The sequence below is a fragment of the Rattus norvegicus genome, chromosome X, assembly GCF_021556685.1.
Source record: "Rattus norvegicus strain SHRSP/BbbUtx chromosome X, alternate assembly SHRSP_T2T, whole genome shotgun sequence".
Taxonomy (NCBI): Eukaryota; Metazoa; Chordata; class Mammalia; order Rodentia; family Muridae; genus Rattus; species Rattus norvegicus.
In genome coordinates, this window is record NC_141554.1 from 143,437,059 (window position 1) to 143,463,572 (window position 26,514).

General features: G+C 40.8%; 1 protein-coding gene across 4 annotated transcripts in view; it reads right to left on the reverse strand.

Annotated features, from left to right (window-relative positions):
- The window catches only part of Map7d3 (MAP7 domain containing 3), a 66,626-nt gene that overhangs the window by 3,035 nt on the left and 37,077 nt on the right, over positions 1-26,514 (reverse strand). The window contains exons 1-14 of one of the 4 annotated variants that reach the window (XM_087600223.1): positions 24,881-25,230; positions 17,576-17,668; positions 17,408-17,491; positions 16,405-16,568; positions 14,667-14,775; positions 13,393-13,485; positions 8,859-9,526; positions 7,971-8,104; positions 7,560-7,732; positions 5,512-5,641; positions 3,872-4,016; positions 3,042-3,149; positions 2,103-2,156; positions 348-435 (exon numbers count right to left, since the gene is read on the reverse strand). In XM_087600223.1, coding sequence (XP_087456349.1) covers positions 348-435; positions 2,103-2,156; positions 3,042-3,149; positions 3,872-4,016; positions 5,512-5,641; positions 7,560-7,732; positions 7,971-8,104; positions 8,859-9,526; positions 13,393-13,485; positions 14,667-14,775; positions 16,405-16,568; positions 17,408-17,491; positions 17,576-17,668; positions 24,881-25,109 — 2,272 coding nt within the window. In that variant the 5' untranslated portion in view covers positions 25,110-25,230. Of the gene's footprint in view, positions 1-347; positions 436-2,102; positions 2,157-3,041; positions 3,150-3,871; positions 4,017-5,511; positions 5,642-7,559; positions 7,733-7,970; positions 8,105-8,834; positions 9,527-13,392; positions 13,486-14,666; positions 14,776-16,404; positions 16,569-17,407; positions 17,492-17,575; positions 17,669-24,880; positions 25,262-26,514 lie in introns of those variants that run through there. The other 3 variants (XM_087600224.1, NM_001271327.1, XM_087600225.1) reach the window with 3 other exon arrangements.

The window sequence follows — 26,514 nt, forward strand, 5'->3', positions numbered from 1 at the left end:
GCAGGCCAGCTGAGAACTGCCCCGCATGTGCGTTCATTTGTCTGGCTCTTAATTCCCTGGTGATGATAGGGAACACATCTTTAAAGAACTCCATCTTTTCTTTGCTAGTAAGGACTGATGTGTCAAAGGTTGGTTTTGTTTCCTACCCCTGACCCCTCAATCTCCCAACTAGCTGATTCTGCCCTTGAATCTGGTTTGACTTCACATGCTCCTTATTGCTTTCAGCTCTCCTCTCATTCAAAAGCAGACCCACTGTGCTCTGTCTGCATTTTCAGCAGGCTTCTTAAAGCCAATCCATTTCCGGTAGTAGCACCGCTCGTATATGCCACCACGAGGGCCAAGCAAACCTGATGGAAGCATCTCAACAGAGTCTTCACTTCCTGTTTCGTCTTCATCATCAGCGTCATCCTCAGATGAAGAAGATATTTCTGAAGCCTATGTATGGTTAGCAGAGAAAGTTATGATTATATGTATTTGACCATCCTGGTCTAGAATCTCAAAGAAGTAAAGATTACATGGTTGGACAATTTTTGGCATTTCGAATAAAAGGTTAAAAAAAAAAAGAATCGATCTCCTTAACTGCCCTCATGACAGGCAGGTGACCTTAATTTTGTCAGCTAGGGCAACACTTGAAAATGAACCATTCCCTTGAACAAGAGTGCAGGCAAGGCCTCCAAGCCCTCACCTCATATTCATCCTCTGCTTAGAATGCTAGTGAAGCCAGGGTGAGAACAGTAAGCAAAAGCAAGATGAACACAGGAGCAAGTACTGTTGTAAAAGCTCTTGGGTCAATGAGTTGAACGAGCTTTGAGGTAGTGACTCAAAGCACTTCTCTGTAGGGGGTGGTTCTGTTCCCCAATTGGTTCTTGATTGATCAATAAAGATCCCACTGACCAATGTCTGAGGATGGGGTGGAACACTCAGAGTAGCACAGGAGGATGCAGGGAGAATGAGAAGGGGAGAGGGGGGAAGAGACAGTAGCAACAGAAGATAAAGCTAACTAGCCATGCAAGGTTTTGTTTGGAGTGGCCAATGGCCACTCTATCCACTTATGACTGGGGTGACAGGAGAGGTTTAGGAGTACCCAGACTCTGAGATAGCAAAGGCATTTTAAGATTAACTAGTGTGTGTGTGTGTGTGTGTGTGTGTGTGTGTGTGTGTGTGTTGTTGTTGTTGTTGTTGTTGTTGTTGTTATTGTTGTTGCTTTTTATCTGTAGGTCCAAGGGAATCTGAATGAGGGCTGGTAGTGGCAAGCTACACCTGGAGCTTAAACTGTGGTATCAAAACAACACTCTACACTTCTTAGAAACAACATTTCCATAAGACATTTGTCATGTACTTTTATTGCGGGGATAACTAGGACCAGGTATAAAGAACAGCTTGTAACCAAAGGTAAATGGGCCAGAATGTAGAGAAAAATAAGTCTCAAGGGCATGTGCTCCATTCAAAAGGCTTGTCAGGAGAAAACACATGCAAGCAACCATCCCCAGACAGGGGAACGGGCTAAATAATTTCACAAAAAGATATTAAAAGATAGAAACACATACCTCCGAAGAACTTCTACTTAGAGTAGGTAAAAAGCCCTGCAAATCAGTAAGAAATGCGGGTGACAGAATCGGCAGCTAGACACATGATGGGCAAAGGCTCATCAAAGTGGATGTCTGAGTGTTCAGGAAGTATATAAAAAGCATTTAAGTTATCAGACGATATTTATAAAATCAACATTAACATTAGGCGCTTCTCCCTAACAGAAAATGATAGTAAGACAAGGCACAGATTGCAAGAAGACAGCCTCAAACATATAACAGCACAGCGACAGCAGCAACCACAAAAGTGGGATCTAGACTATTCAAGGAACTATTAAAAAATAAGAAAAAGACAAACTGATCCAAAGTTTTAGGCAAGAAGACCTAAGCAAGCATTTTACACAAGAGAACATGAAATCAAACTAGAGTTAGAAAAGCAAGCTCTAGGTCCTTAAGGACCAGCGACATACATATGTGACATTGTATTTCATTACCAGCAGACTGATAAAAATGAAGAGATACCAAGAGCAGGAAGGAAGAGGAAGTCATATACACTTGGGTGTGGGCGGAGACTACCTTAGAGGTATTCTCATCTGTCTTCCTTGTCCACTTCATTATTTCCTCAACCCTCTATTTAAAGGGAAAGAAAAATGTAAATGTGAAAGATTTTTAAAAAAGACAGTGTCCTTGAAGCTGTTGAGTACCCCACTGTATAGCAGGCAATGCCCATGACTGTCTCAAAACCACAGATTTAACAAAAGTCTCAGGGCAGCTGTGTTCTTCTTCTGGTTCTTGGTTCATCTATAAAACGCTGTGAGTGGCAGCAGTTGCTCTTACTGTCACAACATGAACACACCAATGGCAATCCCACGTTCCCCCTTTCACACGCAGGGAAATTCATGTTAGACTAAACACATATCGTTGCAAACTACTCAGAACTCTTAGACCATGACTGCATCGAACATTAATGAAGACAGTGCACTTTAATGATGCTGTGGCTCCCTGAGGTCTCCTTCCTAAACCAGAGAAGGATGCTCTCTAGGGAGGGGTAGGAATTCTCTCAAGTGCATAAGGTGAGGAGAGTTTTAGTTTGCTCGCTGCCTTGGACTGACAGAGACCTTGTAGTACCCCACCCCAAGCACTGCATAGAGTTGCATAAAATGAGGCCCTACCTCACAAACTTTCCAAACCATGGGCTTTCAAAGAGGCCTCCACTTCTTCCCACCATATGTACTGCAAAGCCAGCCCAATTTAGAAACTCTAACTTCCACTAACCTCTGTCAGCCTAGAATCATCCTGTTAAAAAGAACATTGATCCTACAGGTTTGGTACATTGAGACATTGCTATACTGCCAGCCCTGAGGTCCAGGACCACCAATAAAAGGACAGCCTTTTGTACAGAAGTCAGCTCCTTTGGGTAAACAGCCACAGTGGGGACACAGCTGAGGGCTAACACATACCTGATTCAGGATTTTCAACATTAATTAACACAAAACACATATAACAGAAAATTACCTTTTTCCTTTCTAATCTTTCTTGCCAATTTTGTAGCATAATTCTTTCCTGTTCCTTCTTTCTCTGTTCAGCACTGTCGTGAGGGTTCATCATGGCGCTGTCCCCTTTCTAGGAAATTTGTGCAAAAATATTACTAGTTTCACTATATCTGAATAACAAGAAAATTTTAGTTTGGCGCGCATTTATTATCCATATTCAAAGTCTTGTTAAAAAGCACAGATTGAGATTAATGTGATCTGAAATGTTTCAGGCATGAAAATGACCCTTCTGAATATCTGTCCATCTTACTATAAAGCAGTGGTTCTTAACCTCTCTAATGCTGTGACCTTTAATACAGTTCCTCCGGTTATGTTAACCCCAACCATCAAATTACTTCATTGCTACTTCCTAACTATAATTTTGCTACTGTTGTGAACTGTAAATACCTTACATGCAGAATATCTGATATATAACCCCCGTGGAAGGGTCATTCTGTCCTTCCAAGAGGTCAGAACCCACAGGTTAAGAACCACTGCTTTAAAAGTACCTGTTTTCAAGTTATTAATGTGGCAAGGAGGTAACTTTCTTCCATTTCTTAAAAGCTATGGGGAAAAATGTATCCAAGTTTCCTGCCAAGGTATACAAGTTTTTAAGGAACTTACATGCAAATCATTCTGATGAATGATACACTAAAGCTAAAAAGATAAGGTAGGCTATGGCAATGTCTTTTTTTTGGAGACCATAATGTAAAACTGCAGCCAGAGAACGCTGTGTCTGCTCAGTGGTCCAGACTGCTACTATCTATTGCAAATGCACTTTCTAAACTGGTTCCCCGTGCCAATGTCACAAACCTGTAGCTGTTCTTTCTGGTCTTCTGGTAACTCAAGAAGTGGCTTTGTTGGATCTTTTTCTCGTTGCTCATCTTTGCGTGGTGAGGATTCTCCTGCTGGGACTTCATTCAGTTTCTTCTCCATAACTTCTGATTTCCTAGCAATGCTGAGGATATTAAAACAACTTTAGTATTTTTTAGCTGCTAGTGTATGTAGCTTGCAGGACTATTGAAGCATTTATAGTGTATTATAGTAATACAATTTACATATATGGCAGATTTGCTATATTTTCTGAGTTCTTACTATCCAAGATGTATATAATCTGACCCTTTTTAAATGAGGGAAGCAGACCTTTGGGCATGCAGAAGGAGTTCCAATAAGTACGACCACTTTAGACACAAATGCAAGAGAAAAATAGTCAGTCTTTAATTATTTTAGACAGACTCTTTAACGTCTTCTTTAGCTATGAACACACCGATGTCACCTAGGGATGACAGGTAATCTGGAGGAGGGTCTAACTGTGTGTCAGTATTCAGTGCTTTCGAGTGCTAGATTATCTCTGTTTGCATAAGACAAGGAATAATAACTTTCAGGTTATAAATTTCTTGCTGTTCAAAGTATCTTTTTTCTAAGCGACGGTACTTTAAAAATTGTAACTCAGAAATAAAGTCGGTACTATAGATATTTTGTACACTCTGTGGACAGGAATTTGCATTACAAGATACAACATAAAAGGTGGAAGAGCAAGAAAATTCACGTTCAAGTGAACACAGCTGAACTACAGTCTTCTAGGAGTAACTCACTGGTTAAATGAGACCCTGGAGACGAAGATCAATCTCAGTCCTTTCTCAATATCTGTTTGTATCTTTCTGTCTGTCTCCTCACCCGACCCCATCCATGTCTTTTTGTCCTTCCCATAAAGGTAAACGGAAATGCTGGGTGCTCTAGTGCTGCTGCTGACAGGGAATCCTGGACGTGATTTTGGTTTCTTTTTACACTGTCCTACCACATCTTAGTGGTGCAGGATGTATGGAGACTGACAAGGATGTGTTTCTCTACAGTCTGGGAACTTTCTAAGTGCTAAGTGGTTTTCATTTGTCCTTTCTCTTTCCTCGCCACCGCCGCTGCCTCCTCCTCCTCCTCCTCCTCCACCTCCTCCTCCTCCTCTTCCTCCTCCTCCTCCTCCTCCTCCTCCTCCTCCTCCTCCTCCTCCTCCTCCTCCTCCTCCTCCTCTTCTACTCTCTCCAGCCCCCAAACCCACGATTTTGTTTTTTTGTTTTTCTGTGTAGCCCTGGCTGTCCTGGAATTCACTATATAGACCAGGCTGACCTCAAACTCTGACTACTGAGTGCTGGGATTAAAGGCGTGTACCACCACCACCTTGTCTCTTTCTTCTTTCTTTTCTCCCCACCTCCCCCCGTCTCTGTTTCTCTGTCTCTGTCTCTGTCTCTGTCTCTGTCTCTCTCTCTCTCTCTCTCTCTCACACACACACACACACACACACACACACTCCTTTACTTGATTATAAGCCAATGACAGACTTTTCCTCACTGAAGAAAAAAATAAATTATCATTTTTGAAACTTAGAATTTGAGGGCAAAATTTCAAAGTTTGAACTGAGACCCAAGGTGCTAGGCTAAAAAGGATTATTGTGTGCTGACCTTTGCTTTATCTCTTCTTTCTGGACTCTTTCTTTCTCCTTTTTGCCTTTTTGTTCATAAGCAGCATGCTGCACCTGTACCAAAGCTTTCTTGGCAACTTCACCACTTGGCATACTTTTATAACCAGATTCTAGTTTAAAGAAACATGTGAAACATTGATTAGAGGACCAACTTCCTTTCAACCCCACAAAGAAGTAAATGAGATACCCCCCCAACATTAAAAAGTATATGAACACAGAATGTCTTAGTTAGGGTTTTTACTGCTGTGACAGACACCATGACCAAGGCAGCTCTTAACAGGACAACATTTAATTGGGGCTTACAGGCTCAGGAGGTTCATGGCGGAAGCATGGTGATGTGTAGTTAGGCATGGTGCAGGAGGAGCTGAGAGTTCTACACCTTGATCTCACTGCAGCCAGGAGGCTTTCTCATGGGCAGCTAGGAGGAGGTTCTCTTCCTCACTGAGTGGAGCCTGAACATAGGACCTCAAGTCCCACCTACACAGTGACACACTTCTCCAACAAGGCCACACCTACTCCAAGGAGGCCACACCTCCTAATAGTGCCATTTCCTATGGGTCAAGCTTATTCAAACCATCACACAGATCAAAATAAATCAAATGCTAATTAGGGAAATTGTTCAAACCCCAATTCTCAAACAACAAAATTAGCAAGTTGTCTCTTTCAAATAAGCACATATTCAAATACTAAAAATGCAATGGTGTGTTTCTGCTTTGGTTTAACTATGTAAGACAGGTCAATCAAGGACTTTATGAGGAAAGAGTAAAATATGCTGAAGTCAAGTTTATGCCTGATCCAAATGAGGAGTAAAAATCTTAAATACTCAGGGCTGGAGAAATGACTCAGCGCTTAAGAGCACTGACTGTTCTTCCAGAGGTCCCGAGTTCAAATCCCACCAACCACATCCATCTGTGATGAGATCTTGGCTCCCTCTTCTGGTGTATAAGCATATATGCAGGCAAAACACTATACATAAATAAATAAATGTTTAAAAAAAACCCTTAAATACCCAACCAAACAGATCATATCTGCATATATGTGGAATTTGCACATTATTTTTATTGCTGTTTGCCTAAACTTTGACAACTTTTGTTTCCTATAGTTAGCCACTCTTTGATAACCACATGTATATAGCTGCAGGTGACAAAAGAAGCCAAGACTATCTGTAAAATCAGGCATATATTAAATATATTAAATACATCTATATATCTCAAAATATATATCTCAAACATATATATATATATGTATATATAGTTTCAGACAGAGTCTCACTATATGCTTTGTTCTGGCTATACTAGAACTAACTCTGTAGATTAGGCAGTCACAGATTCATAGATTCCACCTGCCTCTGCCTCCTGAGTTCTGGAATTAAAGCCATGTGCCATCATGCCTGGCTCAACACAGAGATGTATATTCTAATATTTAGTTGATACAACCAATTCTGTTGTATTAGATAAACTACTACATAGAAATGAAAATTTTAAGATATCAAGAATAACTAATTCACAATAAAAGATAATTTGATACAGAGAATTCACTGGAATTTCTTATAAGAACCAAATTCTCTATTATGTTTGAGACAGAGTAGCACTGACATCTATAAAAATTCATGTGATAGGGAAAATAACAGGGTGCACTTTAAAGAAAATGGATACAGCACAAGTTAGCACATGTCATGTATGTACATGGAAACTGGCCTACATCTGATGAAATGTATTCATCCACCGGTAGCTAAGTGAACCCACCGAAATCAAACCAATATCTGAACTGTAAGGGCCCACAAGAATAATATATCAACCCTCTCAATTAAATTATGCTTTTAACAACTGTTCCAAAAATAAAATTTCCAAACAGAGGAGTGGATAAGCCAGCAGAGAAGAAGCATTCCAGAGACCAGTGCTTGGTTAATTCTCATTAAACCAAAGACCACTCCCCAAAGTCCTGTTAACTAGGAATACAATTATGACGATTCAAGTACTTCAAGCTTTTCTGTGATGCTACAATAAATTCCTTAGAGAAAGAAGTTACCTTTTTGGATCATGTGCTTTTGGATGTTGTCTTTCTTTGCTGCTATTATACCTAATGCATTTGGCACATATAGGATATTCTGAACTGGGGTTATTCTATATGACAAAGAAGTCTTCGTTGATAATCTTGATGAGACTGGTAGGGGAGACGGAGGTCGTATCTTTCGACTCTGCCTGCCATGAAAAAGTAACAAGTGTGTATGGATTACTTCTCAGTATATGATTTTATACAATGCAATACAGTGACACTACAAGGACATTTTAAACTGGAGATTTTCATAATGGGCAAAGTAAAGCTACTTCATTTTTCCCACATGCAATTATTTACCTTACATACTATATTATTTCATGTTGGACATACCTTTGTTTCAGTAAAATTCACATAAGGAGGAACTGCAAATAGGTTACTTACAGAGCCTTTAAGGGAGAAGGTGGGCGCCACCCAAGGGCAGGAGATGATGGCCATCGGTAACATGGTATGTGGCATGGTGCTTGTTTCTTGGTGGTAAGGTTTAGGTTTACGTTCCTTTTGTCCATTTCTGGGTTCTGAACATACCAATTCAATAAGATAAAAAAATTGCTAGCAATTGTTATACTATATCTATCTTTTCATAAGAAAATACTCTGAATAAAATAGTGTCATGGTTCTTGAAGTCTCTAATTTTCTTTTAATTCATGAAAATTAGATACTTTTTTTCTCTCAACTAAGAGATTACACAATGCAAGTGTATCATAGAAATACATTTTTAAAATCTACTTCGGGGGCTGGAGACATGGCTCAGCAGTTAAGAGCACTGACTGCTCTTCCAGAGGTCCTGAGTTCAATTCCCAGCAACCACATGGTGGCTCACAACCATCTGTAATGGGATCTTGGTGTCCTCTTCTGGTGTGTCTATAGACAGCAGCAGTATAATGAAAAATAAATAAAAATATATCTTAAAAAAACTTCTATTTTAATAATTCAAATTCAATTTTAAAACCTCACTGAACAATCCAGAATATTCTTCAAAAATGTTTTTTTCCTCAAAGTATGGAAGCATCTCACATTAACGGACTAACAAACCTCTGGAGTCCCTTTAGCTTTGGGAGATGTTTGCACATCTTAGAAGGCATTTTCCCACTTGCCTATGGTGAAACTTCCACCACTCCCTCAAAAGTGCTACCACAGTCACCGTGGGCAATGCCTTAATGTTTGCCTAGGCTGTGCTTCATACACTCCCCTCGCTTAGGCTGTGCTTACACACTCCCCTCGCTTAGGCTGTGCTTACACACTCACCTTTGGTGATCCTGCAACATTTACCTGAGGTTGTTCTTGCACACTCTCATCAAAGTATGATTCCTCACTGGCCTGAAGAGGTGCTTCTAGATTGTTTCCTAAGGCCACTTCCATACTCCCTGAGTCCATACTTGATTCAGGTGAGGCATCTATGCTTGTTTCAGGTGAGGCATCCAAGCTGACAACAGGAGATATTTCCACACTCACAAAGGAGGATGATGCTGTACTCGGGGAGGGGAATGAGTCCTCACTCACCGTGGAGGATGGTTCAATACTTGAAGAGGCATCCATACTCACTGAGGGGAGTTCTTCAACATTTGGTTTAGGGTATCTTGCTATGTTCTCATCAATAGATACTTTGACATCTGCCTCTGGAGAAATTTCCACTTTAACTTTAGAGATGTCCTCCATGTTTTGGAGTTTTACTTCCACATCACCTTCAGATGGTTCTTCCAAGTTCGTTGGAGAGGGTACTTCAATTGTTATTTTGGGTGGGATTTCTAGATTCACCACCTTTGCTGGTCCTTCCACATCTCCCTTGAGAGGAGTTTCTACTTTCTTTATGGGTGTTACTTCTAATTTTGCTGTAACTGGTGCTTTTGCTGATGGTTTACAGAACATAGCAGAAGACTTTAGCTCTTCACTAGTAAACATTGGTACAGTAACATAGCGGAAAACATATTTGGTCATGCCTATAAGTGAATGAGAACACAGTAAATTCCATATAAAGGTAGTAATTTGACTACTGTGTACACAGTATGAACACAGTATGAACAGAGAAAAGAGGCTTTTTAATAGGAAATTATAGAAATTTCACAGAAAATAGGAATTGTTAAGTGAAATGTATCATAGACATAGACTGGAACATCAAAAATTTAGTATTACAGAAGCAACATCAACAGAATTCTGTAATATCAGTGGTTTACTACACATGAAAATGAGCTGGCCTATAAAGTGGACACTTGCAGCAAAACATTTCTATTCTTATCATACTGCATTTCAAAATCCCTGCCACATTTTAAAAAGATTTACTTTTATTTTATGTGCACAAGTGTTGTTATGGGCATGAGTATTTGACCACACTGTGAACACAGAGATTGTTTCTAGTTGTGGTGTTCTTCTGACTTAAACTCTCTCCAAGCTGACTGATTTAATCTGGCTTCTCTCTCTCAGCCTCTCTGGAATTGCTCTGCTTGACCTCATACTAACATTAGCAACCTGTTCTAACCTTCTGTCTCTTCATTATCTGGCTCATTCTGACCAGCCCTCAACCCATACCTTTAATCCTTCTGACCAGAATATAGGGATGCCTTTAGTACTTACCTTTAATCCCAAACAATGAAGGTAAAGTTAGTTTGTAGAAAGAATACCAAAGTTTGAAGGTGATATCCAATTGAGTGGCAGACAAAGTGACAAATCAGAGAAAGATTTGACAAAATATGATGTGTCCAACTCTCATGAAAGAGGAAAGGGAAGCTAGAGAGCAATGCAGAGAGAGAGGAAGCAGGCAGTTTTACTGGTTTAGATGGAGAGAGAGAGAGAGAGAGAGAGAGAGAGAGAGCGCAAGCTAGACATAGGTGAAGACAGAGTGAGCCAGATAATGAAAAGACAGAAGATTAGAACAGATGGCTAGGGCTGGATTGATGGGTCAGCGGTTAAGAGCACTGACCGCCCTTCCAGAGGTCCTGAGTTCAAATCCCAGAAGCACATGGTGGCTCACAACCATCTGTAATGAGATCTGATGCCCTCTTGTGGTGTGTCTGAAGACAGCTACAGTGTACTTACATATAATAAATAAGTAAAACTTAAAAAAAAAAAAAAGAGCAGATTGCTAATGTTAGTATGAGGCCAAGCAGAGCAATTCAGGAGAGGCTGAGAGAGAGAAGCCAGATTAAATCAGTCAGCTTGGAGACAGTTTAAGCCAGAAGAACACTTGAGTTGAACCAGCCAGAGCTCAGAAAGAACTAGGAAGGGGTGAGCTTATTGAGCAGCAAGTCTCAGAGGGTGAAAACATTCTGGACCTAGATGAGATTGTATGGAGGCTAGAAGCTACCTGGAGTAGGCAGTGAGCAGACTGTTAGCAGAATGAGGCACTAAACCTCAGAGACAATAATTACTTCAGGCAAATAAAAGATACTTTTACACGTGAGTGTTTGCCCTCTCCTCTCCTCTCCTCTCCTCTCCTCTCCTCTCCTCTCCTCTCCTCTCCTCTTCTGCTCCCCCCCCCCGTGTGTGTGTGTGTACATGCATGCCTGGTACCCTCAAAGGCCAGAAGAGGATGTTAGAGTCCCTGGAAATGGAGTTATAGACAGTTGTGAACTGCCATGTGGGCGATGGGAACCTAACCTGTGTCCTCTGCAAAATGTTAAGTGCTAAGCTAGGTCTAGATATTTCAGATGAATATGTAAAGCACTGCATACTTGGCTGTTTTAGAATAGAATTAACAAAGAATATTTTCTCATTCCTACTAAAAACTGCATTAAAGCAGGACATGATGAATCCAAATACAAACATTCATTTGGAAGTTTCGCACACAAATGCAAGAATTATCACTAATAATAGAACTGTCATATGACTGCACTAACCTGTTGGATAGCTGAAGAAGGGGGACAGGCCACCACATAATACAATAACTTGCAAGGAAGGAATGAAGGAAGGATGGAAAGAAGGAAGGAAGGCAGGCAGGCAGGCAGGCAGGCAGGATATATCGGAACTATTTCCCACCCTATGTCTCTATAATAGAACTTACACATGAAGAAAACGATTATCTCTAGCAAATCAACCTTCACAGTGATTCCTACAGATAAGACAGATATATTGGCTATGACCACTGACAAAAATTCACTACCAAATGCAACCTGGGACTGAATAAAACTCTCTTGCCAAAAGTGATGTTTTTACATAAGTATTTTGCTCTAACAGTCTTTATGTTTATAAAGATCCCTAGCACAAATTGCATTTCTTTCCAAAGGATTTAACCTGATTCAGTTTGCTAAAGTCTTCTGTAGTAGGGTGAACCGTGTATACTGGTTACCTTTCATTGTCAACATGACTGAAACTGAAGAACCTTCCATTAAATAATTGCCTCCATCAGACTAGCCTGTGGCCATGCATGACTGTGGGACATTTTCTTCATGGCAGACTGATGTAGGCTTTGATCCCCATAAGAAATGTATGTGAAAAAAAAAAGAAATGTATGTGAGCAAGCCAGAGGGGAAGAAGCCAGGAAGCAGTATTTCTTTACAGTTTCTGCTTCAACCTCCTGTTTGAGTTCCTGCCCTGGCTTCCTTGAGCAATCGGAGTCCAAGCTGTAAGTCAAACAAACCCTTTCTTCCCTAAGATGCCTTTGGCCAGTGTTTTATCATAGTATCAGAGGAGCAAAGTTGAATAGGATAACACAATACAAGAAGGGACATGGTAGGGGAGAAAAACTGTCAGAAAGAAATCACTTGAAAATTAGGCAAGGAGCTGATGCCTGCTGTGTCAGCTCTGAGGAGGGCTGAGACAGAAGAATTGCTATGAAGTTAAAGCCATCCTGGACTATGTCAGGGCTACAGTGTGAGATCCTGTCATAAACAAAAAAACAACACTAAGAACAGAGACAGAGAGACGAAGATGGGTAATGGGAGACTGTGCCACTATGCAGCCTAAGGTCTTGTTTTCATTCCCGGAACTCACACGGCAGACAGAACTGACTGACACAAATTCTCCTCTGGCCTCCACACACATGGATACATGCATGCATGCAATCACTAAATAAACATAAAATTAAAGAGAACTTAAAGAAATATTTCAGTAATAATTGTGATTCTTGTAAAAAGAAAAATCAGCAGGAAAACCATGAAGGCGACAGAGTAAAGCTTTGTTTAAAATGGAGCCAGTAATTTATAATTCCCCAATGAGAACTCATGGAATGTTTAAAGTGAATCGAGAACAGTAGTCCTGCAATACAAATCTCTTTACACTCACATCGTCTGATTGATTGCTTCAGCTTCACTCTAGACTCCCTGTCATATGCGCATATGCCAGGAAGTTTGCAGCACATGGGAAAGAAAGGCCAGATTATTTACTCTTGCACTTTCCTAACTCCTGGCACTTTCTTGAATGATGTTTTTCAAAAAGTGTTTTTTCATTTTTGAGACCATAACATAATTATATAATTTCTTCCTCCCCTCTCCTCCCTCCAAACCTTCCCATACACCCCTCCCTTTACTTGTTCTTTTTCAGATCCATGAGCTCACTTTTGACTACTTTTTGGGCCACACATACATAAGCATGTTTCCTTGAACAATTTTCCTTTTTTAAAAGACTTATTTACTATATGTAAGTACACTGTAGCTGTTTTCAAACACACCAGAAGAGGGCATCAAGTCTCATTACAGATGGTTGAGAGCCACCATGTGGTTGCTGGGAATTGAACTCAGGACCTCTGGAAGTTCTCTTAACCACTGAACCAGCTTTCCAGCCTCTCTTGAACAACTTTCTAAGCAACACAAAGCTGAGCTAAACACTTCTTTAAACCAGAATTTAAGATTTCTACTTAGAAATAAGCACTCACTTGGTCTGTTGTTCACATGTTGCAAATCACCACTGGTCTGCAATTGGTTTTCTTTTCTACTCATAGAGGAGCTTCGTTTATTTTCCGGTTTTCCTAAACGTCAAGTGCAAAGATCACTTTTCTAGAAACTACTTAGGAACTCAGGAGTGACTCACTTGGTGTATTAGGCAGTTTAAATATCTTTTCAAATCTTGCTTCAAAGAATTTATTTAATTTCAAATATTATATAGTCTACAGCCACAAAGTTTAAAATTATTTGCTCATTATCTTATTGAAGTGAGAACAGAGTTACTTAGAAAATGATGCCAGGTGGTGTCAGGGGTTACTCAAGAGGCAGGAGGATCTCTGTGAGTTTGAGGACAACTTGGTCTATAGACCGAGTTCCAGGACAGTCAAGGCTACACAGTAAAATCCTGTCTCAAAAAAAAAAAACCCAAAATGATAAAATTTAATATGGAAAATATCTAATTTTGACAACAGCAATCTTCCTAAATTGAAACATATAACCTTTAATAAAACCATCCATGGTAATGTCTAACAATAATGGGTAATTTAATTATGACTGTTTTTAAACCAAAAAAAAATTATATTTGCTATAGATGTCACAAAGTAACAAAACTATAAAACAGTTGGCTTTGTGTGAATACTTCCCATTTTGTCTGAAATATTCTAGCTTAGGATACTGAAGGGTCATCTTTTAAACAAGATTTCTTTTTCTTTTAGTCTTATAAAATAAATATTAACACTATTATGTCAAATGAAAATTCTTTGGATTGATAATGTGATGACGTCAGGTGTAAGCCTAAGTCCTGTAATTCTTTCATCAGCATACTTCAAGAAATCATAAAGTAGCGTCAAGAGCTATTACAAATCAGCCACTACCTTTGCAGTGCTACAACTGGGAGTTTATATTACTACACATAATTTATTTTTAAGTGGATTCTGGAGAGCAACCTCAGGTCCTATAGCTTGCAAGGCAAATGCTTTAAAATGACTGAGCTATTTCTCCAGCCTTGGACTTAGTTTATAAAAAAATATTTACATATTCATCATTCTTGTGCTTAATGTAAATTTAAATAAAGTTGAGCATATTCTGAATTAAAATCCATTATAAAATCTTATTGGTTCTGCTTTGGCAGGTGATAGAAGTTTACTCTGTATCACATTTTCGTTTAGGACATAAAGAACAGCTCGTGCTGCATGCAGCCTTCTACCAATAACTGACAGTGAAAATGGACACTAAGAAACTGAAATTTAACAACTAGATTACTTACCAGATTTGTCAGTATTCATCACACTACCCTCCCACGACCACCTTTTCTGACGTTTATCAATGAGATTGCATCGCTCCATTGTACGAGACACAACAGCCTTAAATTTTTCCTATTTAAAAAAAATCCAGACCATTTTATATGGTTATTAGATTACCATAATCTAAAGCCAAGGTTTAAGTTGTTTCCAAAACTAACTCCATCGCTACATTTCTTTTTTAAGTGGATAAAAGTTTAAAATACTTGGAGACATGTTTCAATTTCATTAATGAATCTCCATGCTATCACTGAGTAACTTGTTTTTCTTTTCTGACTGCTATGCTGAGGAATTGACCATGCTTCTTTTCTCACTTTTATCATTAGAAAGCATGGAGCCAAAGTTCTAAAGCCACTGGACAAAGACTGGAGTGTCCTGTCCTGCCAAGTAATCAGTGCTTTACATTGCTGTTTGCCTCCCTCAGTTCTCACTTCTGCTTGATTCCCTCAATCATTCATTTTATCATGTTGGATGGATGATATTTTCTAAGTATTGTATCTTTTGTGAAAAGAGAAAATGGTGACATGTCCAGAAGTCAAAGTTATTCATCTATTATGTTCCTGTCTGTTAAAACTTAAATCCTGGTGCTAAGTAAGAATTGTTTTTAAGGCAAGCAATATGTTTCTATTGACCTCTCCTGCAACCTGAACTGGTGAGGATAACAGTCACACAAATCACATGTCATGGTGTGGTAGAACAAGTGCATGCTTAGAAATGAGTTCTTTGTTCAGGGGTGTATCATCCCTATACTATAACGTACCATGGACTATGTTCCAGTGAAAAAATCTTTAGGGCCAGGGGTATTCTGCTTCCTAACAGCAACTGTTTTTATTATATATAAGTACACTGTAGCTGTCCTCAGACACACCAGAAGAGGGTATCAGATCCCATTACAGATGGTTGTGAGTCACCATGTGGTTGCTGGGATTTGAACTTGGGACCCCTGAAAGAGCAGTGAGTGCTCTTAACCACTGAGCCACCTCTCTAGCCTAACAGCAACTGTTACATAACATCGTTACAGAGCCTGCCCTGCTCCTCTTAGGCTAAAGGGAAACATAATACTTTTTTTTTTTTTTAACAATGTCAGTATACTCGGCTTTGCCTGTGCCTCTCCCCCACTAGTTCTTTGGTGTTGAATTCCTTTAGCCTTTCTTTTTCTTGCCACGTCTCTGGTTCCTTTTTTGTCTACACTGACATTTGCTTCTGTTGTGTTCTTTGTTTCTCTCTAAACTTCCTCTTTTACTATTCTGGAACTGTCTCGGACTGAAGTTGTCCACCAGGGATTCTTAATCACTCTGTATTGTTTTCTAATTTATGATTGTTGCTTTTCAAACTGTCTATAATGGTTCATACTTTCTCAGGGAGTGACAAGACCAGGTAAGTTTGGAGAAATCACCCTGCATATGAGACCTGTCAGAGAGGTGGTGTGCTGGGGTTGGAGTCTTTATACAGATCGTAGAGAATAGTTCTGAGTAAACCCAAACCAAGATACACTGAGATTGCCTTCTGAAAGCCAAAGGGGTTCAGTGTCTGCACCTTCAAGCTTCCTCTTTCCTCCTGAAGTTAGTGTTTAAGGACTTGGGCTGAGGTTAAGGAAAACGGAAGAAAATAGTAAAAGGTGAGATTCCCTTCCTTTCTACAGAGTCAGCAATCTCAAGTGTACATGATGCCCACAGTAAACAGACAGACTTTAATGTGCCATACTTTGTCTTCTGCCTGCTTCTGTTTCCTTTTTTCTTCTGCAGATGCTCGTCGTCGTTCGTCCTTTTCCTTTTGTTCCTTCAGCTTGCGGTGTTTTTCTTCCAACTGTTTTTCGTACTGCAGCTTCGCCTTCTGTTCTTTCTCAAGCAGTTGTTTTTCCTTGTTGGCTGAAATGTTCCAAGCAATATTTTCATAGTGTTAAAGCCAAGAAAAGTTTTCCACATTACATACATAGAAGGAAAAAATGTTACCTTGTCTCCTTATCAGTCTTAAGACAACATAACCTGGTCTAGTAAATAACATGCACAGTGTATAAATAAATGTAGGCATTAAAGAACCACTTTTCACAAGGTGTTCACTGAACTGGCAAGAATTGGCATGCTTAAGCCAGATGACTCTTGGCCTAGCCAAACTAAAATTCCAAAGAAGGAAGACATGTTTTCTTGTGTTACATGAATAGACTTCAAAGTCTACCCCATGATGTAAGAGCTTGTTTTACTAGTCATTATTTTCTGACTGCAACCAGAGAATTCATACCTGTCCAGTCATAAAATGTTCTCCCTAACACACTACTCTCTCCTACTACCATGAAAAAAATCACTTATAATATTCCACTTGAATAAATCGGAACATTTGTCAGCTGATTTGGATCAAAGAAGAACATGCAGTTTTATAGCATGCACCCAAGTTGGAGAAAGTTTTCATTTATACCAAGTCCCATTTTTACTGACATCCCATTCTGCTTACTTTCACAATGTCAAAGAGAGTCCCAGACTTCAATTTTCAATGACCGAAGCTAACTTAAACCCCTCCTTCAACAATGAAATAAATCGGTCCCAGATTCTTCAGGGGCCTCTGTGGTGTTGGTTAGTAAATGGACTTAATTAAATGTAATATTTTATGTAATAAAATTATAATTTGTCATGTAAGTAGATGAAGCGAAGTGACTAAAGCCTAGTGAGGAAAACATGAGCTGTGCATAGATAGCACTGTCCACTATGCATACCCTCTTGCTGACGTTTCTGTTCTTCTCTGCGTTCCTTGGCTAGCTGCTGTTTGACATCATTTTTAAGGACAGAACCATCTAAAACTACAAAAGAGGAATTACCCATTAGTATGTTATCAAATGTCAAAGCTACAGCACTGATATATCAGAATATCACTGAGAGTATACCAGGTGTACATGACGATTTCTTAAGTGAAACTGCAGAAGACTCAAGACCACGTTTACGTCTCCTTTCTTCAGCTAGTTCTTGAGCTACGGCAACTAAAACACAAGGATAAGGAAAAAGCCTGAGACATTAGCAGCCTATAGAAGAACAGAAATCCATAACCATTTGTCATTGATGGGGAAAGATTGGATCTTTTCTATGAAGTAAAACATTACTGCTTGATCTTCGTCAATCACGAAAAGATGGGCTAAGAACTTATTTATGTTCAACAACAATTCAACAAAGACTTAAAAGTTTATGGGGCTGGAGAGATGGCTCAGAGGTTAAGAGCACTGTCTGCTCATCCAGAGGTCATGAGCCAGCAACCACATAGTGGCTCACAACCATCTATAATGAGATCTGGTGCCCTCTTCTGGCCTGCACGTGTACATGCAGGTGGAACACTGTATACATAATAAATACATCTTTAAAAAGTTTATGGCGTTTGTTGACATAAGGAATATTACCCAGCTATCAAAAACAATGACTTTATGAAATTCATAGGCAAATGGTTGGAACTGGAAAATATCATCCTGAGTGAGGTAACCCAATCACAGAAAAACACACATGGTATGCACTCATTGATAAGTGGCTATTAGCCCAAATGCTTGAATTACCCTAGATGCCTAGAACAAATGAAACTCAAGACGGATGATCAAAATGTGAATGCTTCACTCCTTCTTTAAAAGGGGAACAAGAATACCCTTGGCAGGGAATAGAGAGGCAAAGATTAAAACAGAGACTGAAGGAACACCCATTCAGAGCCTGCCCCACATGTGGCCCATACATATACAGCCACCCAATTAGACAAGATGGATGAAGCAAAGAAGTGCAGACCGACAGGAGCCGGATGTAGATCGCTCCTGAGAGACACAGCCAGAATACAGCAAATACAGAGGCGAATGCCAGCAGCAAACCACTGAAATGAGAACGGGACCCCCGTTGAAGGAATCAGAGAAAGAACTGGAAGAGCTTGAAGGGGCTCGAGACCCCATATGTACAACAATGTCAAGCAACCAGAGCTTCCAGGGACTAAGCCACTACCTAAAGACTATACATGGACTGACCCTGGACTCTGACCCCATAGGTAGCAATGAATATCCTAGTAAGAGCACCAGTGGAAGGGGAAGCCCTGGGTCCTGCTAAGACTGAACCCCCAGTGAACTAGACTATGCGGGGAGGGTGGCAATGGGGGGAGGATGGGGAACACCCATAAAGAAGGGGAGGGGGGGTTAGGGGGAATAACAATCAAAATGTAAATAAGAAATACTCAAGTTAATAAAAAAATTAATGGTTGGGGATTTAGCTCAGTGGTAGAGCGCTTGCCTAGCAAGCGCAAGGCCCTGGGTTCGGTCCCCAGCTCCGAAAAAAAAATTAATAAAAAAAGAAGTAGAAACAAAAAAAATTGTCCATTTCATTCAAATTTTCCAGTTTTGTTGAATGTAGGATTTTGTAGCAGGATTTGATGACTTTTTGAATTTCCTCAGATTCTGTTGTTATATCGCCCTTAAAAAAGAAAAAAAAAAGATAATTCCAGTTGTGACTAGCAATGGCAGCACAAAAACACGTAAAGAAGTTAACTTAGTGATGTATGGCTTTTTAAAGTACATCAGATGCAGGCGGTGGTGGTGCACACCTTTAATCCCAGCACTTGGGAGGCAGAGGCTGGCAGATATCTGAGTTCAAGGCCACCCTGGGTCTACAGAGCAAGTTCCAGGATGGCCAGGGCTGTTACACAGAGAAACCTTGTCTTGCACACCAAAACATAAATGGAGAGAAACTTGAAACAACCCCACTAAAATCAGGGACTAGACAAGGCTGCCCACTCTCTCCCTACTTATTCAATATAGTTCTTGAAGTTCTAGCCAGAGCAATCAGACAACAAAAGGAGATCAAGGGGATACAGATTGGAAAAGAAGAGGTCAAAATATCACTATTTGCAGATGATATGACAGTACATTTAAGTGAGCCCTAAAGTTCCACCAGAGAACTACTAAAGCTGATAAACAACTTCAGCAAAGTGGCTGGGTATAAAATTAACTCAAATAAATCAGTAGCCTTCCTCTACTCAAAGTATAAACAGGCTGAGAGGAAATTAGGGAAATGACACCCTTCAAAAAATACCTCGGTGTGACTTTAACCAAGCAAGTGAAAGTTCTGTATGACAAGAACTTCAAGACTCTGAGGAAAGAAATTGAAGAAGTCCTCAGAAAATGGAAAGACCTCCCATGCTCATGGATTGGCAGGATTAATGTAGTAAAAATGGCCATTTTACCAAAAGTGATCTGCAGATTCAATGCAATCCCCATCAAAATTCCAATCCAATTCTTCATAGAGTTAGAAAGAGCAATTTTCAAATTCATTTGGAATAACAAAAATCCCAGGATAGCAAAAACTATCCTCAACAATAAAAAGATTTCAGGGGGAATAACTATCCCTGAACTCAAGCAGTATTACAGAGCGATAGTGATAAAAACTGCATGGTATTGGTACAGAGACAGACAGATAGACCAATGGAACAGAATTGAAGACCCAGAAATGAACCCACACACCTATGGGCACTTGATTTTTGACAAAGGAGCCAAGACCATCCAATGGAAAAAAGATAGCATTTTCAGCAAATGGTGCTGGTTCAACTGGAGGTCAACATGTAGAAGAATGCAGATCGATCCATGCTTATCACCCTGTACAAAGCTTAAGTCCAAGTGGATCAAGGACCTCCACATCAAACCAGATTCACTCTAATAGAAGAAAAAGTGGGGAAGATCCTCAAACACATGGACATAGGGGAAAATTCCCATGGCTTGTGCTCTAAGAACAAGAATCGACAAATGGGACTTCATAAAATTTCAAAGCTTCTGTAAAGCAAAGGACACTGTCATTAGGACAACCAACAGATTGAGAAAAGAATGTTACCAATCCTACATCTGATAAAGGACTAATACCTAGCATATACAAAGAACTCAAGAAGTTAGACCGCAGGGAGACAAATAACCCTATTAAAAATGGGGTTCAGATCTAAACAAAGAATTCACAGCTGAGGAATGCCAAATGGCTGAGAAGCACCTAAAGAAATGTTCAACATCTTTAGTCATAAGGGAAATGCAAATCAAAACAACCCTGAGATTCTACCTCATGCCAGTGAGAATGGCTAAGATCAAAAACTCAGGTGACAGCAAATGCTGGCGAGGATGTGGAGAAAGAGGAACACTCCTTCATTGTTGGTGGTCTTGCAGACTGGTACAACCACTCTGGAAATCAGTCTGGAGGTTCCTCAGAAAACTGGACATTGAGCTACCTGAGGACCCAGTTATACCTCTCTTGGGCCTATACCCAAAAGATGCCCCAACGTATAACAAAGACACGTGCTCCACTATGTTCATCGCAGCCTTATTTATAATAGCCAGAAGCTAGAGTGAACCCAGATGCCCTTCAACAGAGGAATGGATACAGAAAATGTTGTACATTTACACAATGGAGTACTACTTAGCTATGACTTCATGAAATTCTTAGGCAAATGGATGGACTAGAAAATATCATCCTGAGTGAGGTAACCCAGTCACAAAAAAAGTCAAACATGGTATGCATTCAGTGATAAGTGGATATTCACCCAAAAAGCTCAGATTACCCAAGATACAATCCACAGACCATGTGAAGCTTAAGAAGAAGGAAGACCAAAGTGCGTATGCTTCAGTCCTTCATAAAGGTGGAGGGGTAGGGGGACGACAAAAATATTCATAGGAAGAGATATGGAGACAAAGTTTGGAGCAGAGACAGAAGGAAAGGCCATTCAGAGCCTGCCCCACCTGGGGATCCAGCCCATATACATACAGCCACCAAACCCAGACAATATTGCTGGCGTCAAGAAGTATATCCTGACAGGAGCCTGATATAGCTGTCTTCTGAGTGTGACAAATAAAAAATCTGAATGCCAGCAGCCAACCATTGAACTGAGAACAGGGTCCCCGTTGGAGGAGTTAGAGAAAGGATTGAAAGAGCTGAAGGGGCTTGCAACACCATAAGAACAACAATACCAACCAACCAGAGCTCCCAGGGACTAAACCACCATCCAAAGAGTACGTATGGACAGACCCATGGCTCCAGCTGCATATGTAGCAGAGAAGCCCTTGGTCCTGCCAAGGCTGGACCCCCCAGTGTAAGGGAATTTTGGGAGGACGGGAAGGGAGGGGGAACACCCTTATAGAAGGGGAGGGGACTTGGGGGATTATATCCAGGGAAACTGGGAAAGGGAATAACATTTGAAATGTAAATAAAAAATATCCAATAAAAAAAGTAAAGAAAATGAAAACATAAAATGACAGACAAGATACTATAAACCAAGTATTTTCTTCAAAGAGTTTGTATGAAATTGAGGGAAAAACGTTTTGTCAAGGTAAAAAATTAAGTATTTGGGCTGGAGAGGTGACTTGGGTATGGGCACTCACTCCTGGTGAAGTGGACTCAGGCTCAGTTTTCTGTATAGACTGGGAGTGGACTAACAGTTCCGGGGGTCCTACTGCCTTCTTTTGGCCTCCACAGGCACTGCATGTTGATGGTGTTCTTACATGCAGGCAGAAACATTCATACATACAAAATAAAAGTCGTTTAAAAATCAAGAATTTGGGGGCTGGAGAGATGGCTCAGTGGTTAAGAGCACTGACTGCTCATCCAGAGGTCCTGAGTTCAATTCCCAGCAACCACATGGTGGCTCACAACCATCTGTAATGGGATCTGATGCCCTCTTCTGGTGTGTCTGAAGCAGTGACAGTGTACTCACATACATGAAATAAATAAATAAATAAATAAATAAATAAATAAATAAATAAATCTTTAAAAAATCAAGAATTTATAGACCCAAATCTAGAAGCAAAGTATTAACAGGCAGATACTGAGAGATTGAGTTCAATATAACAAGATATTTATAAGTTACCCATATCAGGTACTTTCTAGGCTGGTTATACACTAACTGCCTAAGCCACTTTCAGGACAAGCCAGAAGAACCTTTCCTCTGGATGTGAGGCTCAGGCAAGGTTTTAAAAAGTAGCTCATTGTCTTTCTTGTATGGTGATTGGGATTGAACTCAGGGCCTCTATTATGCTAAGCAATGTGCCCTTCCCCCCTGGAACCACACCTCCATGCCCTCAGCACCCCCAAGGCTCTATTCTGATGCATTAGGAAGATGCTAGGAGAGCCAGTGTTTACTTTTTTTTAAATTAAGGCAAATAAATATAAACTGTACCAAAGACATGTCTTCTGTCAACGTGTAGGAAGGTGAGAAGCAAGCATCAGTACGATGGCATGCAAATTGAGGGAAAGAAACAATGAGACTATGTGCATTAAGATGGGTTATAGAGGACTCCGGAACCTTGAACTCCATGGACGGTTGTATCTCAAATTCCCCACAATCCTGGGCAAGGGCTTGGAGAACACTGTTCTTACCTTTGTGCCAAAGCGCAGCGAATATTTCCCTAGGTCATATCACAGAAGTATGGTTATTAACTACCAAGGCGTAACAGTTCAAGACAGATAGTTCAAATAATTAAGAAACTAAAGGGACAGCCCTAGTGCTCACAGAATGAATGGGATTTGGGATGTTGGTTTGCATGGGGGAAGGGCTACCTGGGACTCTTTTTAAGGGGTAATCTTGAACGTGCCCCTGCAATTGCTGGCGTAGAGGTCTTACCATTTCAGGAAAGAAAACAGATTTGCCTGTAAGTCTTAGGGAGCTAACAGCTCAGATAAAGTACAAGTTGGTTAAATTTGAAGAGTAGATTCTTCTGTCTCAGTCCCTGTTTTACTACTGGTATTTTTGTGGCACACATTACTTCTGAATGGCATAATCGCACACATTCTTTTGAATCTGCTCTCTAAAAAAGAATCGTTTTTAAATTTTTTTTCTCTGCTCAGGAAACAACTGACAGCAGAACAAATAGCTACTGAAAGATGAAGGCTGGTGGGAAACTGCTGAAACCTTTGTGTCCAGCAGCCATTGTTAGAGCAGAGCACTCCTCTCAGCGGACTGCACTCTTCTAAACAGTAACACAAATAGCGGGCTGCCCAAGACAGCACACCTTCAAGCTGTGGAAGCTGCTCGAGATTTCTGAGTCTGGGATTCTGGCTGCTCGACCAACTTTAAGGTTTCTCCGGCACTAAAACGCTGATAATCTGGGTCTCGGTCTTAGTAGCTTTGACTGCATTTCTAAGTCCCAGTCTTTGAGTAAGGTGTTCTAAACGGAGAAATCATGTGCGAATTTAAACAAACAAGGAGAGAGAAGCGACAAGTTACACGGTTTTTAAAGCTCAACTGGCTGAACGGTTTTAATTTAAAACAATGTGCAGAAAATATAAAATGTGATTTTAAAAATATATTTCTTTAGTATTAGCATACTAAAATGCATAAACCCATTAAGTGAATACACGCGCGCGCGCGCACACACACACACACACACACACACACACACACACACATCTAATTACAATGTAAAACTCCCTAAGGATTTTCATAGCAATCAAAATAATTTTATTCACAGGCGTTTCTGAGCAAACTAGCTTTGTCAGCAAGCAGAAAGCAAGCAGCAAGAAATATTACCTCCTCACACAATTTCCTGAATTAAATAGGTGCTGCTAAATTGTTAAGATTCACACACACCACCAACCTTTTTTTTTCTCCCCAGACAGTAAAAGTTTTGATTATAAGACCTGTTGAGGAAAAAGTATTGGTAGGTGAGGATTCTCATTCAGTTCAGTCTAGCGATGAAATCACGAGGCCAACTTTACAGAGTCAAGTCTCTTTGCAACTTTGTTAGCCCTAAGCACCAGCTCATTCCTCCCTTGATCTTGACCTTGAAAAAGCCAACACCTTGGGATGCAGGGAAAACCCAAACTTTCGGATCCTGGCAGGGCCAGCCCAAAGTGTGGATGTGCCCAGCACGGACCAGCGCCCACTCACTTCTGAGCTTTCCCTCAGTTGCTCCGGCGTCACTGGTCCCCGATGCAGCCCCGGCTGGAGCAGGGGTTTGGTGGCGCCCGCCCGCCCGCCCGCCCGCCCAGCAGTGGTCTTTGGACTGTTGACAGCGCTGGCCAATGTTTTCTCCTTCATGCTCCGGTTCTCTGATCTCTCTTGCCCCAGCCATAAGGTGTTCAGAGAGATGAGGGGGATCCTAGACCAGGCAAGACAAGGGAATTCCCCACAGAAAAGTTGCGGAGCCACGCTACTCTACTGGTTCCTGGGGCTACATCAACCCCACTGCCTGCTCCATCGCACTCACCCAATCGTTCACGTAGACCCCGCAAAGATGTGCCATTAGTGGTACCAGCAAAAGTGGGGTCCGCCATCTTCAGAGAGAAGTTGAGAACCACTGGAGGTTCTTGGGCGGCAGAGCGCAGGCGCCGCCGCTTCTGCCTTGGCCTCCGCCTGGGCAGGGACCCCGGGGGGCGGGGCGGGGCCGGGCTCGGGTAGTCCCCGCTCTTCCCACAGACCTTCAATATAGGTAGCATTAGCTTTCACGTGCCAGGTCGCTACACAGGCTGGAAAGCTATTAACTTTGTCTGAGGAAATTTTTTCTTATATTAGAGGCTCTATCGCGATGCGTTCTGGGCACCAGCCAATCTGCTGCCCACTTAGCCATTGAAAGTTCTTTTCCCTTTATCACCTCTACTTAGGAATGCTGCAACATTCCATAGCTCCCCATCCATAAGTTCAGGTAACACCCATTTGCTAAGGATCTTCCTGTACTTTGAAGCACTACATGATAAGCTCAGTTTGGGGGTGGAGGATGTGAGAGGGGAATAGATGGTGTGTCACCTCTCTTATTAGTGTGTATGTTAACACAAGGTTATGGGAAGGCAGTTATGGTTGAGGAAAGTACAGGCGTCTCTTTATAGGACAAAGCTCTGAGTCTTCATCAACCCCACCTGAGTCTTCAGGTGATATGGGAGCTCTTAACTGCAGTGACAGCGACTGACAACCCACCCCTTACTGTGTACCATGACACTTAGCACTTGCAGTAATACATAAACTTATCAGCCCCCTACTTCCTGGAAAGTATGTACCACTACTACCCCCAACTTACAGGCAAGGAAACTAAACAAAATTAAAATCATTTGTCTAGGGTCACACAGTAAGTGACAGTGTTCGAATTTGGACCCCAAGTACCAAGAGTACGCATGTATTTCATCTCATGTAAGGAAATCTCATGAAAGTGAAGAGAAACGGGATCTGTAGTGAAGGTTCAGTGTATAAGAATAAATACTGCTCCCTCAGAGGACCCAAGTCAGATGGCTCCCAATTCCACTCCAGGGTAACCCGATGCCCTTGGCCTACAGGAGCACTTGCACTCACATACTCCGCCCCATACACCCAACTTAAAAATAAAGGTGAAACCTTTTAGAATAGAAGATAAATGGTGTAACTTACAACGTGCAAACATATGAAAGGATATAAGATGATCTTCCAATGTGGTCAAGAGGCATAAACAGACCTCTTCAAAGGACAGAAAACACAAATGGTCACTAAATTTTTAAAACAACAGCTCAAACCCTTCAGCACTCGACACAAATGAAAGTTAGCACAAAACAAAGCACCTCTCTAGCTCTGGCACAAGTTTAAAGTGGACAGAAAGTATTGAGGGGAACAAAATCAGTTAGAGCATCAAAGCCCTGCTTCTCAGCGAGTACAGTACAGCATCTTGCAGTAGAACCAGGACGGTAGCCACGATTGCTCCTATGGCACAGTTATGCTTAGGACATTAGTAAAGCCCACACATGCAAAACACAGACATCACAGATAGACAATCTGGCAAAACACATAAACATCCCTGTCGTTTCTTACTTTTAAAAGGTCCAGCCCAAATCTAGAAATGAAGGAACATTCAGACAAATTTAGGGTGACATAAAATGCCAA